At 40.2% G+C, this 14,831-nt stretch overlaps 1 protein-coding gene across 3 annotated transcripts in view; it reads right to left on the reverse strand.

The window, feature by feature from the left end:
• The window catches only part of FAM193A (family with sequence similarity 193 member A), a 99,495-nt gene that overhangs the window by 41,640 nt on the left and 43,024 nt on the right, over positions 1-14,831 (reverse strand). For 2 of the 3 annotated variants that reach the window (XM_024198560.2, XM_024198558.2), the window contains exons 4-7: positions 10,229-10,395; positions 9,832-9,999; positions 7,054-7,288; positions 3,300-3,424 (exon numbers count right to left, since the gene is read on the reverse strand). In XM_024198560.2, the coding sequence (XP_024054328.2) occupies positions 3,300-3,424; positions 7,054-7,288; positions 9,832-9,999; positions 10,229-10,395 (695 nt within the window). The remainder of the gene's footprint in view (positions 1-3,299; positions 3,425-7,053; positions 7,289-9,831; positions 10,000-10,228; positions 10,396-14,831) is intronic. The other variant, XM_024198559.2, reaches the window with a different exon arrangement.

Raw genomic sequence — 14,831 nt, forward strand, 5'->3', positions numbered from 1 at the left:
CTACCTTGCTTATCCCAGCTGGGCTGGGGAGGATGGGACTTCCTTTTGCTTTACAAGGAGTGGCCATGGCTGTGTCAGACCCACCCCCAGAAACCATTCCGGCTACAGGAAGCTCCGCACCACCACCCACCCCCCTCCTGTCCCCATTGCTCCTCAGCCATAGGGGAGGGGTTCACTCTACGGGTAGCTGCTTCCCCCGTCCACCCAACTCCTGTGCATCCAGACCCGCCTCAAAACCAGATCACCCCGCCAAGCCTCACCCCCGACACCCAGAACCCCCCACCAAACCCCTGAATCCACGCCCTGACAAGCCTCACTCTCTGGAATGGGTTACCTAGGGAGATGGTGGAATCTCCTTCCTGGGAGGTTTTTAAGGTCAGGCTTGACAAAGCCCTAGCTGGGATGATTTAGTTGGGAATTGGTCCTGCTTTGAGCCGGGGGTTGGACTAGATGACCTCCTGAAGTCCCTTCCAACCCTGATATTCTATGATTCTGCATCCGGACCCCATCCCTGCACCCAGACCACCCCCTGCAAGTGATCCCCCCCCACCCGGACCACCCTGACAAGCCCACCACACCCAGATCCCCATCCCACTGAGCCCCACCAAGCCAGCACCTGGACTCTCCCTCCAGCCGAGCCCTCCACACTCAGACCCCCCTGCAGAGCCCCAACTCCCCCCACCTGAACCCCCCCCCCCGGGGGCCCCCGGGCCCCTAACCCCAAAACCCCCCCCCCCCCCCCCCAAGAGCCCCTGTTCATCCAGATCCCCCCACGCCTGGACTCCCCACCAAGCTGGCCATACCCAGACTGCCTCACACAGAACCCTATCACTCCACATCTGCATCTCTCCACATTCAGTCCCTCTACACTTGGCTCCTGCTGGGCTGAACCTGCCTGCCTACATCTAGTGTGCTTGGCATAGAGGGGCAAGGCCCCGGGTGTTTCTGGGGTTGGCCTGGCCCTTGCGCTGTGTCAGGGTCAGATGCATCTTCACTGCTGAGTCCATGTCCCGGGGGGAGGGGGAGGATGAAGGCCTGCAGGGTGATCGCCCACCTCTGTGCAGTAATTGGCCTGTGCTTTCCACTGCCATGCTGGAGCCTCTGCATTTATTTATTACAAATAAAATTTTCAGAATTTTAAAATAGTGTGCAGAATTTTTGTGGTTTTTTTTGGCACAGAATTCCCTCAGGAGTAAACTAACTTCCTACCCATTAGAGGCAGCATTTGTTCTAAGATTGGTAGGTTAAAAGACACTTCTCCCTCAGAGGGGAAGTTTCAGGAATGGATGACAGAGGCTTTCCTACTCCCCTACTACTGTGGAATCAGTAGTTTTATTCCTGCTTATTCCTTTGAGGTCTGCCATACATCATCATTGCAAGCATCCTCAAACTACCAAGTCAGCATCCTGAACCTTGGTCTCAGAATCAAGTAAGGTAGAGATTATAGTATGTTACACACTTCTAACGTGCATTTCATTACAAAGGTCTTTGAGTTCCTCCAAATATAAACCAAGACTCGCGGCAGCCATGCCACTCAGTCAAGTTTTACCAATCAGTGAACTAAGGCAAAGAGGTTAAGTGACTTGCCCAGGGCTTCTCAAAAAGTTAGTGTCAGAACCAGGCATCTCGACTCCTAGGATGAAATCCTGGTCACAGGTTTTTGCCATTTACTTTAACGGGGCCAGGACTTCATACCTAGTTCTCTGTTCTACCTGCTATGTAATACTGCCTACCACCATCTGGCAACAATTGTAAGAAATTTCTCAGTGCTATATAGAGAATCTAAAATAACTAAGAACAAAGTGAATGGCAAACAACTATTGTCCAGTATTAAACAAAAGCCACTAACTTCATTTCACCCAAGATCTCAAGTTGTTTATTTTTTATAGAAACCTCAGCTATAGTCTTTTTAGGAGATAATTTCTACATACCAAAAATCATGAAGATGTAAAAATGCACCAAGAATATAGATTAACTATATGGAATGTTCAATGGTGCTTAAAATTCTACCAGTAATCAGTGTTGCCAATTCTCATGATTTTATCATGATATTCACGAAATTTATTTTTTTCTTAATGCCCTGGCTCCTGAAGTAATGGTAATTCTAGAGAATCTCACCCCCCTACATAAAATAGCAAGTTTCTAGCCTTCGTGATTGTAGAGAAGAAAATTTAACCCCAATGAACCCTACACTGGTTCAAAAACCAAAAGGCAAATAAAACTCCCAAAACGTATTTTCTCGAAATTTTCATTTCTGAAGGCCAACTCGTGATTTAACACTTTCCATTGGCAATTCTGCAGTATTTATACCTGTATAAAATCAGGAGTTATAATACAATACTTAGCATTTACACACTTAAAACAAATTTATTTGTTTAAGACAAATGTAGGGCAATAGTTACTAAAAAGAGAGGAGTTTAATCTTTCAATTGTATGGGATCCAAGACAGATAGTAAATATTCCTAGCATATTTGGGTCAAAACACATGATTTTACAAATCTATCAGAACTATTACTCAAACATGCTACTGCATTTCCTAGAGTACACCACCAATTTCACATACAAACAACAGGTGCATAGACTAAGTAACTCATTTTTAAAGGCCTCTATGAAAGCAAAACTCAGGAGCAGCAGCAATGTTTTAGAAACCTGCGTTTAATAGGGTTTTGTCCATTTGATTGCTTTTGTTTAATATTAATATGTTATGACCATTAATTTGTTTTATGTTTTTTGGTGTGTCTGTTTAGGATAGTGGCAAATGATTAGTAATTGTTCTAGTATGGCATGTAGGCCACTGCTAAAGATATCATCATCTGAGGGTTGCTTATGAGAGCCTAATTCTGCTAGCACTTACCACCAGGGATATACTGTGAAGTCACTCATGGATCCAATCATGGTAATATGTACCATTCTCAGGGGTGAACCTTTGCAGGATTGAGCTCTACATTTGTAAGGTTTGTGTTTTTCAGTGTACCTACAGTAGTAGACCAGCTAAAGATTCTAAATAAACATGCAGTAATGAAAAGAAAAACCCAATTTACATGCAAGTGCACCAACTGAACAGATGTTTTCATCACGCCTCATCTTAAAGTAGTTTGTGAGGAATGTGAAGAGATATTTCAGTGGTTTGCTTAGTGAAAAAAAAATAATCATAGAATCTAATTCTTTTAAAAAAAGAAGTTACAGTTTTACCATTAGTCTTATCAAAAGTATCTAACTATTTTGTTACAGATACTATGTAAACTATTATTCTCTTTACTTAATGTGTGTGTAGATAGATATATTGAAAGACACTTTACCTTAGCTGTGACACCAGTGTTGGCAAGCTGTTCTGCAGAAGTGGCTCAGAAAATACCAGATTTTCAAATAGATGCTTATTGTGCAATTCCCAAGTCACCTGAAATTTCTTCAAGTGTTCATTTTCCTATTAAAAATATTTAAATTTTCTATAAATCTAACATATTTCTAAAGAACTCTTCAGATGCCAGAAAGAAAATTTCTTTAGCTAGTAACCTTTTAAACCCACCAGCCCAGATGATGGGTTATTCAGCTTAGACCTTAGCCAGTTTTAACATTAACAAATATATTATTTTGCCACTGATCTATGAATCAGGACCGTCACTGACTTCTAAAAGTCACTCTAGCTTTTTTTCGTTATCTTTCTGAATAGTCAGGGGATAGGAAAGGGGGGAAAAAATCAGAAGAAGGTACTATCTTGTTGAAAGGCCTTCCACAAATTCACAGTTCAATTTCTCTCTCAATAGACAGAGTATATCATGTTAGCCAGACCTTTCCAGGGGTTTTGATTTGCTATCCCTGATCAATGTTAGGTTCTTCTTTACCATGTCTAGCAGGAGATACCTCTCTCCTAATAAGTTCTGCTTTTCCCACAAGGTTTAAGTAAAACACTGAAAAAGTTGTCCTTTCTAAGTATGGTTACTCAGAAATGTTCTTCCTGAAGCAAGCAATAATCTACTTACTCATCTGTCTAGCATACTAAATGTGCATCTTGGTTTCTGGACTATCAACCATCTACCCATTTCCAACCTTGATGTACTTCTAAACAGAAGAGTTAACATCTATGGTTATAGTAATTCAGTTTTGACATCTGAACAGTAGACCCTCTACTAGAGATCCCCTAACCATCAATTCAGCAAGTGTTTCATTTATGGAACAAACACAAGTGTCTGTCTTCTGTCACCAGATCCCACACTCAGCAAAATTAAATGAAGGCATTCTGGCTGTCACACCAGCAAGTAAATCTCCTGCACTATGGCTTTGAGTAATCAGTAATACAAGCGTCGCATAGGACAGAGTCATCTTATTTTATAGATCTCAAACTTTGACAGGAGTTATGTATTCCAAGTCAGACCTCAGTATCAAAACACTCCTAGTCCGGCTAGCACTGCTCAAAGAAAACAATGGAAAACACTCATCTGTACATAATTATAGCCTCTCCACTCCTGAGGTGTACAATGAAGCAATGTACTCCCTTGCTTTGGATGATAAATGGTTTAAAAGATTTTAGTTCCTACACATTACTAATAAAACTTAAATTTTAGCCTGATTATCCTGAAAACAAGTGAGCCTTCTGGTAGGTTCCATAGGTCTGAGGAGAACAAAACTGACAAAACTTCTTTAGAAGGCTTACATCCCTAGTTCAGTTGATCAGGTTCTGTACTGCCTACAGAAAGTATCAGGCAAGTTTTTCTTTTAGACCTCTAAATTGGGGATTGAGGGACTTTTCTGTACTGACCACAGTCTCTCCATCTTGATCTTGGTATGGTGTCTCATCCCCTGGTGGGGCAAAAAGGCTTTAATGCTTGTTCTTGAACCTCTCCAAAGAGCTGGACTCCTTTGAAAGGAAGGAAAATCAGTCATAATTTCACTAAGAAATTAAGTCCACATGGATGGAGGTTCAAGCCTCTTCCTGCCATCATACTGCAGGCTACACACAAAGGTTGGACCTTAGCCAAGTGGAAGACTGAATTACGAAGTTTACAATATGATGATCTAGCCACTCGTGTGTACTTGAGGCTAAAAGGATTTCTCTAGATCTCAAACAGTGCAGTAGCGTCTTAACAAAATGCATTCATGTGCACTGAAAAAGCTAAATGAGACCACTTCCTTACGCTTTTTCTCTGCAGTTAAATCTCAGTTTCCAAGCTTTAAATATTAGCGTGCCTAAGGAAAAGGCCTTGTAGCAACCCAAGAAATCTATATAAAAAGCCACCACAGGAACAATATCCTGTGTTCCTACTACAGTTTATAGTTCAATTTCTGAATGCTGAAGCCTATTAGAGGAACAATGGCTGTTCTCAATACTGACTGAACTGCTGAACCAATCACACATAAGGAAGGGGTTAGTGTAAAAATACCATATCCACTCAAACTCTTTGGAGAATGAAGTATCCTTTCCGCTTCAGTAGGGCAAAAACTGGTAGGTTGGAGAGTTCAAGTCTGCATTTCCTGTCAATTTGATCTCTTACATGTCGACTTTACTACTACTGGTCCACAGTAGAGACCAGAAAAAGGAGGAAAGGAGAGTGGCTAAACATGAAAACATCAAATTCCTGATTAGCTATATGTTCTTGACAACCAGTGTACAAAATTAGTGGATTCTTAGAAAGTAAAATAAAAACTGTCTAGTTTCAGTTGCATCAATTTAATTTTCATACTGCAATAAATCTGTTCTGCAGTCAAGTATGTTTTTAAACAGTAAAGCAACTCAGTAACTTTAAGAACCATCCTCTCAAGAGAGAAATTCTAAGACTTGACTACTACAGGAATATGCCAATGAATGGGTGGTAATGAATTATTTCTAATAAAAGCGCATCATGTCTAAGGGCAGGGAAAGAAGATGAGAAAATAGCAAGCACAGACCAGGGAGGGCAGGAAACAGTCAACTATCATATATTTTTGTATATCTGAACACAAATAAATTATGTTTTTTCTTTGAATATTTCATTCTATGCATCTCCTTTTCTCTTTGAGAACCTTTTCTTCTTCACTATTTTTTTTAAATCACCCAAGAGGTCTGAACACCATCCCCTTCTATATTTCTTTCCTTTTGTCTACCACTTACTGCCCATTTCATTCCTTTCTATAACTCTGTCCCACACCTCTCCAGCCCATCTACAGTAAAATCAAACTCTACTCTGTCAAAATTCCCTTTGCAGTCTTCAGCATGTACATATAGTATGAAAAGTAATAAGGGAGTACAGCATAACAAAAAGGCTGTAAAGACCTAAGTCCTCAAAGAAAAGTGAAAAAAACATTAGAAATAACTGTTTCTACTACTTATATTTTCTGTATTTCTCTTCTCTTCTCTTCTGGTAGACCTTTGCCTGCTGCTTGTTCTCTACCTGTCAACATAACCTGAAGTGTGACAACAGAATTGGTTGGTAGCAAAGGATTATATCGAAGAAAATGACGACTTTGGTTGTAATAAGTAACAGGAGCAGATTAATTTCTAAGCAAGAGATAGTCTTCTCAAGCAAGCGTCTTTGATGATCAGGGAAGAGAAAAGAAAATATGTAGAATCAAAATATCTGAATTAATGCAGCTGAAAGGGCATTAAAGCTTTCATAATACTTTTCTTAAGACATCACTGAAGCTGACTAGTGTAATATTCTACCCATCCTAGATATGGGGCTGTCTAAAATAAAATAATTCAAAATATAGCAACTGAACAGACTCCTCTAAAGTTTTGTTTTGAAACTAGTCAGTCCCATTAACCATTTGCAGTACTTGTTTAACAGCTTCCTCTTGATCATTCAGATGATGTAGAAGGTCACCCTGCCCCTCGCAAATGTACAGTTTTGACAATTTCACCCATTTATGAATGAACTGTTTTGTTAAAAATGTCCCAGACTAGATTTCAAAATGAGGACATAGAAGTTAAGTGTATTCCCCACTCTCCCGCCCAAACACACAAAAGCTTATACTCTGCAATCTGCAAAAGGATTGTGAAAGAACTCACAACACGACTTCTTACAAATTTGTATTATCTCTACCGATCAATAGCACACAGGAATTTTTTTTCTATCTTACCAGAGTGACAAGAAAGGTGCTGATTGTACATGCTGCCTGACAGAGTGCACTGTATTCCTCAAGAAGGAGTGAGATGAACTGATGTGCCTGCGGTGGGCCTGGTATTGATAATGTTGATGCAACTTTAGATCCCAGCGACAAGTGCCTGAGCAGACGAACCTTCATTTCAAGCACGTATTCTCTAGCTTGCTGTTCCAACCGTTGATAAAGCTGATAAGGATCTCTTTCACAAAGCCTGCATTTTTGGAATAATAATTGTGACCAAAAATTCACAATCAAAATAGTGTTTAATGCTCACTGTCTCCTAAATATTCCTAGGAGAGTATTCTAGAGGAAGGATGGTCTAGGGGTCAGGGAACTAACCTAGGACTTTGAGACCTGGGTCCAATTCCCTGCTCTGCAACAGATTTCTTGTGTAACCTTGGGCAAGTCACTTAGTCTCTCTGTGCCTCAGTTTCTCAAATGGATAAAAGAGATAACAGTACTTCTCAAACTTCTGAGGATAACTACATTGTGAGGTACTCAGAAACTATGGTAATTGGGGATATACATGTATTTAAGATAGACCAGCAGATTGAGCATGCAACTATGAGCCAGGAATTCCTGAATCCTAAATCTGGCTCTGCTCAGCTCATTGCATGGACTCTGGCAATTTAGCTACCCTCTCCTGTGTTTACAAATTGGGGTAATATGCTTACCTACTGTACCTTCATCTCATATGTTGTAGAACATTTTGAATAGTTAGTGTTTGTACAGTGCTATAAAAACATTTATATTATTACCGGGCTCACACTACAATATGGAAAACCTGAGATTCGAGTCTCATCTTGGGACTCCTGTCTCTCACACTGCCAAAGGTTAAGAGCAGTCCCAAAAAGAGGGGAATATAGATAATGTAGTTCTAGGGCATCATCATAGTTTTGAACTGTGGTTTCCAACTCTTTCAGCTTGAGAACGATAATTCCACCTTAAATACTAGTTCCCCACCCCCATGCCTCAAATGTAAAATAAACTTATGGAAGTAACATTTGCGGTTACATAAGAAGTGTCACATGGTACATCCTGCAATTCCAAAATGTCCTCTGATAAAAAGAAACTTAATTTATATAAAACACACATATAATGCATATTTAATCAAAGAAAAAAAATTGTGAGTCACAACTATACCACCTTTAACGTTCTCTAGTTTAAAATCTGAAAGGTATGAAAATTTGAAAGGTATGACAAACAAGGCATGACTAATAGTGATATTTTCTTGCAATATAATTGAACAAATGTGTTCAAACCCAGAAGATAGTCTCACACAATAGAAGCAGAAGCAGACATTGAAACAGCAATCCACTGTTTGATAGCAAGTCTGATCCAACAAAAAACTGACAGATTAAGAACAATTTTAGAGAGATGATAAGCAAGTGGATCACCATGGCAAGCTGTAATTAACAGAAAAAGCCAAAGTCTCTTGACCAGACAATTATAGTCAAAGATCATTTGGGCATCCCAGAGCAATCATGATTCCAGAATGAGACAGACTGCATGACATTTGAACTCTCCCAGAATGGTATCAATTGATGGTGAAGTCCTTCAAAACATTTCTCTACCCACCATCACACCTATCTTGCCAGAATTTAGGGATTGTCTTCACTACTGGGGAAAGTCAACCTAAATTACTCTCCTCCAGCTACGTATATAACATAGCTGGAGTCGACATAGCTTAGGTTAACCTACCGCAGTGTCTTCACTGTGCTGCGTTGACAGGAGACGCTCTCCGGTCGACTTCGCTTACTCTTCTCAGAGAGCTGGAGTACCAGGGTTGACCAGAGAGCGCTCTGCCGTCGATTTAGCAGGTCTTCACTAGACCCGCTAAATCGACCCCTGCTGCACTGATTGCAGCAGTAGTGAAGACAAGCCCTTAGTTTCAGCCAGAAGCTCTTACTCATAGTTCTACTGTCATTCAGGTACCAGGAGAGCTGACCCACTAATATTTTAAATGTTCAGTAGACCAGTATTCTATTCTAGGATTCACATTTCCAGCGAGGCTAAGAAATTCAGATAGTTACCCAATATATTGGGGCAGTTTAAAGACACTCAAATTGTTATGTTATCTTCAATAGCATGAATATTCAGTGATGACATTAAGCTAATCTTCTCTACATCATACTAAAAAAGGACTCCCATTCCAAATATGCAACTAATTTTTAAGTGTCTACAAATCTCAATTTTCCTCAATTTTCAAATAATCCACTGGTATGTACTAATTTCTTTTTTTTGAATGAAGTAATACTTTAGCTGTCATCGTGGTTATAAGAATCCACCACTGTTCATTCTAATCCAATACACTAAATAAGGACAAAGTATCATGTATGGAAATGTCAGCTGAGAGTAGTATGTCAGCTTTTAATATTAATCTTCTCATGTTCTTTTGAAGAGATGAATTTTTAGGACATATCCATAATTTATGCATCAATAGCCCTCTTGCAGACTAGTAAATCAGAGTTTAATAATTTCATATGATACATTCAAGCCAATGTTCAATATATTTATGCAGGAGTTTTAGTTAAAATTGCTCTGATTCCTCATTCCAATGACGAATTCTGAATATATGGACACGTAAGAGATTGATGATTTTAAAAAGTATGGCCACAGATTAAGAAGTGATAAATACACTTCTATTAAAGAAATCAGTGATTCTGAATTATTTGCAGCTTCATAATAAAGACCCTTTAAACTGGAGGAACAGTACTAATCTACATAAGAAAATTCTATAAATTTTTTTTATACCTATCCACCAACTCCTTCATTCCCTCTTTATCTGGTACCAGGGATTGGTCTTGATCATCTGCCAATGGGGTGCCAGCTTGGCGATATACACATCGGACCATATATCTTACTTCTGACCAGTAATTTTGAAGCTGCTGAGATTCACGTTCAGTCTCTGCTGAAATTTCTCTGCAACAATGCCAGAAAGGTTAACATAGCATACAAACTAAGGTTATTGTACCACCACATTATTTCAAAGATGCACTTCAGTAAAAACAGAGTGCCTATCCAACTAAATTAGATTAGAAAACCAATTAATAGAATTACCACTGAATTACAAAAAAAATTTATTTTAATAAGCAAAATGTGAGCAGATATGAATAAGTTGCAATATTACTAAGTTCGCTGCAAGTCTCACCTGCGCTCATTACAGGCCTCACAGTTACACGCTACATCAGAAGGAGAGGAATTACTGAGATCTGCAGAGGGTACTGTCTGTGCTCCAACAGTTATTCTCCCTCCTCCTACAGATTCCTGCTGTGATCCACTGTTTCCAAGAGGCATGTGCAAAAGGAAATCTTGGCTCTGTTTAAAAACAAAAACGTACCTTACAAAACAGACAAACGTGAAACGTAGACAAGCAGGCAAATCTTTAATAACTAGAATGAACTTTACTTCACAGCTTATTTATACAGCCCTGTTCTACACTACAAACGTATGTTGGTATAACTATGTTGCTCCTGGGTGTGGATATCCAGCTCCCTGAGCAACACAGATATGCCAACTGAACTCATGGTGTAGACAGTACTATGTGGACAGAAGAGTTTCTCCCGTCGACACAGCTAAAATCTCTCGGGGAGGTGGAGTACCTATGCTAATGGGAGAAGCTCTCCTATCAGCATAGGTAGCATCTTCACTAAGCACTACAGCCCTTAGTGCTGACACTGTACAACATAAAACTAAAGGCACTCCCTTTCTTGAAGAGCTTATGGTCTAAGAAACAAGCACAAGAATTGACAAACAAGGAAGTCCAGAGGTGGGAATAACAATTAGAATTTCTCTTCCACTAACCCTAAAATATGATGATTATTAACATCCTCACTAATATAAATAATATTTTATAATAAGCTGTAAATGCAAAGTAATGCACATTGGAAAACATAGTCCCAACTATACATATGAAATGATGGGGTCTAAATTATGTGTGACCACTCAAGAAAGATCTTGGAGTCATTGTGGACAGTTCTCTGAAAACATCCACTCAATGTGCAACAGCAGTCAAAAAAGCGAAGAGGGTGTTGGGAATCATTAAGAAAGGGACAGATAAGACAGAAAATATCATATTGCCTCTATATAAATCCATAGTACGCCCACATCTTGAATACTGTGTGCAGATGTGGTCGCCCCGTCTCAAAAAAGATATATTGGAATTGGAAAAGGTTCAGAAAAGGGCAACAAAAATGATTAGGGGTATGGAATGGCTGCCATATGAGGAGAGATTAATAAGACTGGGACTTTTCAGCTTGGAAAAGAGACGACTAAGGGGGAATATGATAGAGGTCTATAAAATCATGACTGGTGTGGAGAAAGTAAATAAGAAAGTGTTATTTACTCCTTCTCATTACACAAAGACTAGGGGCCACCAAATAAAATTAATAGGCATCAGGTTTAAAACAAACAAAGGGAAGTATTTTTTCACAGAACTCAGTGAACCTTTGGAACTCCTTGCCAGAGGCTGTTGTGAAGGCCAAGACTATAACAGGGTTCAAAAAAGAACTAGATAAATTCATGGAGGATAGGTCCATCAATGCCTATTAGCCAGGATGGGCAGGGACAGTGTCCCTAGCCTGTTTGCCATAAGCTGGGAATGGGCAACAGAATGGATCACTCGATTACCTGTTCTGTTCATTCCCTCTGGGGCACCTGGCATTGGCCACTGTTGGCAGACAGTATACTGGGCTAATGGACCTTTGGTCTGACCCAGTATGGCCGTTCTTATGTAAAGTGCTAGATATATTATAATTAAATTTCTGTTTTGGAATTAATCATGCAACCTATTTAGTCTATGGTTTGGATTTGACAGCTTGTAGCTCATTTTCTATAGTTTGATAACCTATCCTAGCTAAACACATACAATCTTGCTGTTTCCAATAACTAGACATTACTCTACAGACAGTGCTGCTGGAAAGATGCTGTTTTCAGGTGCTCGGTAATAACAGTTAGTAGCCTTGTGACCATGGAGCTGCTGTAAGAGGTCATCTACATTTGAGCCCATGCTGACTGATATCATATCTAAGTCTGGAATTGTTAGCCACCTTTTACAATTTGTTTGATGATAAACTCAATGGAGTTATCAATTGAAGTTAAATTCAGACAACTGAGAGATACTTCTTTAATCAGGTACCTTTAAAATGCATTTTTAAAAACACTGTGATGCTGGCAGGCACAAAGGCCCAGAGCCTCACTGAACACTGATAAACGCATAGTTGAAAACCAGTCTGGCTTATGTCTGGGGTTAGTATAGTTAAAATAGATATTAGTGTTACAAGAATGTGTTTGTATTTAGAATGCTGCATATATTAATCCTATAATATCTGTATCCCATGGTATAAAGTTATATTGAATGTTTGCATTGTAAATTTCTGTAATTATGTAACTCACCAAACAGGTAAAGCAGAACTAAGGTAAAGTATTCGCCCTGCACACAAAATGCCCCACTGAAGGCAAATGAGGCATTGTGTAGCATCAGTGGACAGAGACTTTGGTGATTGTATTCCTGACTCACTCCAAGAAAGGGGGACCTATACACGAACTCATCCCATCAGATTGGATTCTGAGGTGAGGGGCATAAAAATCCTGACAAGGAGAAACTGGTCTCTTCATGCTGTCTAGACTCTAAGGAGCAAAGATTCCTAAACATAAGCAAGAGATCCCCATGCTGCTTGGCATGCGTCAGCCCTAAAGGAAGTATTGAGCTGTTTATTATGGAAGCTTATATTACCTTTTATATCTAAGACTAACTCATTTGCGTGTCAAGTATCAGAGGGGTAGCCGTGTTAGTTTGTATCGTCCCCTAGCACTCCTCCTCTACTTGCACTACATTGATGACATTACAATAGCCACCTGGGGAAGTGATGAAACAGACTGACAGAGCGAGACGGGTACCCAGAAGTCACCTCCTACAGGACAGGCCCAACAAGGAAAATAACAGAACACCATTGGCCATCACGTACAGCCCCCAGTTAAAACCTCTCCAGATCATCATCAACGATCTACAACCTATCCTGGAAAACGATCCCTCACTCTCACAAACCTTGGGAGGCAGGCCAGTCCTTGCTTACAGACAGCCCCCCAACCTGAAGCAAATACTCACCAGCAACTACACACCACACCACAGAAACACTAATCCAGGAACCAATCCCTGTTACAAGTCCCGCTGCCTACTCTGTCCCCATATCTACTCTAGCAACACCATCACAGGACCCAACCCAATCAGCCACACCATCAGGGGCTCATTCATCTGCATATCTACTAATGGGATATATGCCATCATGTGCCAGCAATGCCCCTCTGTCATGTACATTGGCCAAAGCGGACAGTCTCTATGTAAAGGAATGAATTGACACAAATCAGACATCAGGAATGGGAACATACAAAAGCCAGTAGAACACTTCAATCTCCCTGGACATTCAATAACTGATTTAAAAGTAGCTATCCTTCAACAAAAAAACCTTTAGAAACAGTCTTCAAAGAGAAACTGTGGAGCTACAATTTATTTGCAAACTTAACACCATTAATTTGGGCTTGAATAGGAACTGGGAGTGGCTGGCTCACTACAAAAACAATTTTCCCTCTCTTAGTATTGACATCTCCTCACCAATTACTGGGAGTGGACCACATCCACCCTGACTGAATTGGCCTGGTCAACACTGGTTCTCCACTTGTAAGGTAACTCCCTTCTCTTCATGTGCCAGTATATTTATGCCCGTGTCTGTAATTTTCACTCCATGCATCTGAAGAAGTGGGTTTTTTTACCCACGAAAGCTTATGCCCAAATAAATCTGTTAGTCTTTAAGGTGCCACCGGACTCCTCGTTGTTCATTTGTGTGTGCGTGTTTCCTGTTCTAACCTTGTAAATAACTCTTATTTCTTTTCTTTGTTAATAAAGCTTTAGCTAGTTAGTTTATTACAGTATTGGCTACAGGCATTGTCTTGGGGTAAGTGACTGGTCCTTTGGGACTGGAAGTAAGCTGAATATTGTTGGGATTTTTGGTGTAACATGACCATTTATCACATAGTCCAGCTTGCCTGGTTTGCAAGATGGACTGGAATGCCCAAGGGGACGGTCTGTGACTCCATGGTAAAACTGTTACAGTGCTTTAGGAGTTCATACACTTGTCACCAATTCAGTAACATCTAATTATAGAAAATTCAACCAGTTTGAGGTTTCTGCCTAGCTTTTTGGACATTCTACCCTGAGGTTGGCACTCACGGTCATGAGCCACTGCAAACAGCGTGACAAGTGTAATGGTTGCTAAATCTAGGGGCTTATACATTTTTATTTCACCTGACTTACCTGTAGTTTGATACAATTGATTTCAACTTCTTTGCTATCATTCTTCAAAATTTGGTGTTCCTGGTGTTTGGTTCACTGTTTATTCTCCCTCATTATTCTTTTCAGGCTGAATTTTAAAAAAATGCCTAGACCTTGTGACTTGGCCAAGACAGTCCTTTGAGCCCACAGTTTTCTGCAACTTTTAGGAGAGGCCTAGAATTAAGCGACCTCCTCTCTGAAGATGGCCTGTCTACGGTAATTCTCATCTCATTAGGCAACATTTAATTACAAGTACATCAAACATTGTTTATGGTTAATATGGGTAAAATATGCTTAGGTCTAGCTTGGGTCAGCAACGTTTGGCATGCGGCTCGCCAGGGTAAGCACCCTGGCGGGCCGGGCCAGTTTATTTACCTGCTGACGCGGCAGGTTCGGCCGATCGCGGCCCCCACTGGCTGTGGTTCGC

Source organism: Terrapene carolina, unplaced genomic scaffold, assembly GCF_002925995.2.
Source record: "Terrapene carolina triunguis isolate 2854851 unplaced genomic scaffold, T_m_triunguis-2.0 Scaffold66, whole genome shotgun sequence".
NCBI lineage: Eukaryota > Metazoa > Chordata > Testudines > Emydidae > Terrapene > Terrapene triunguis.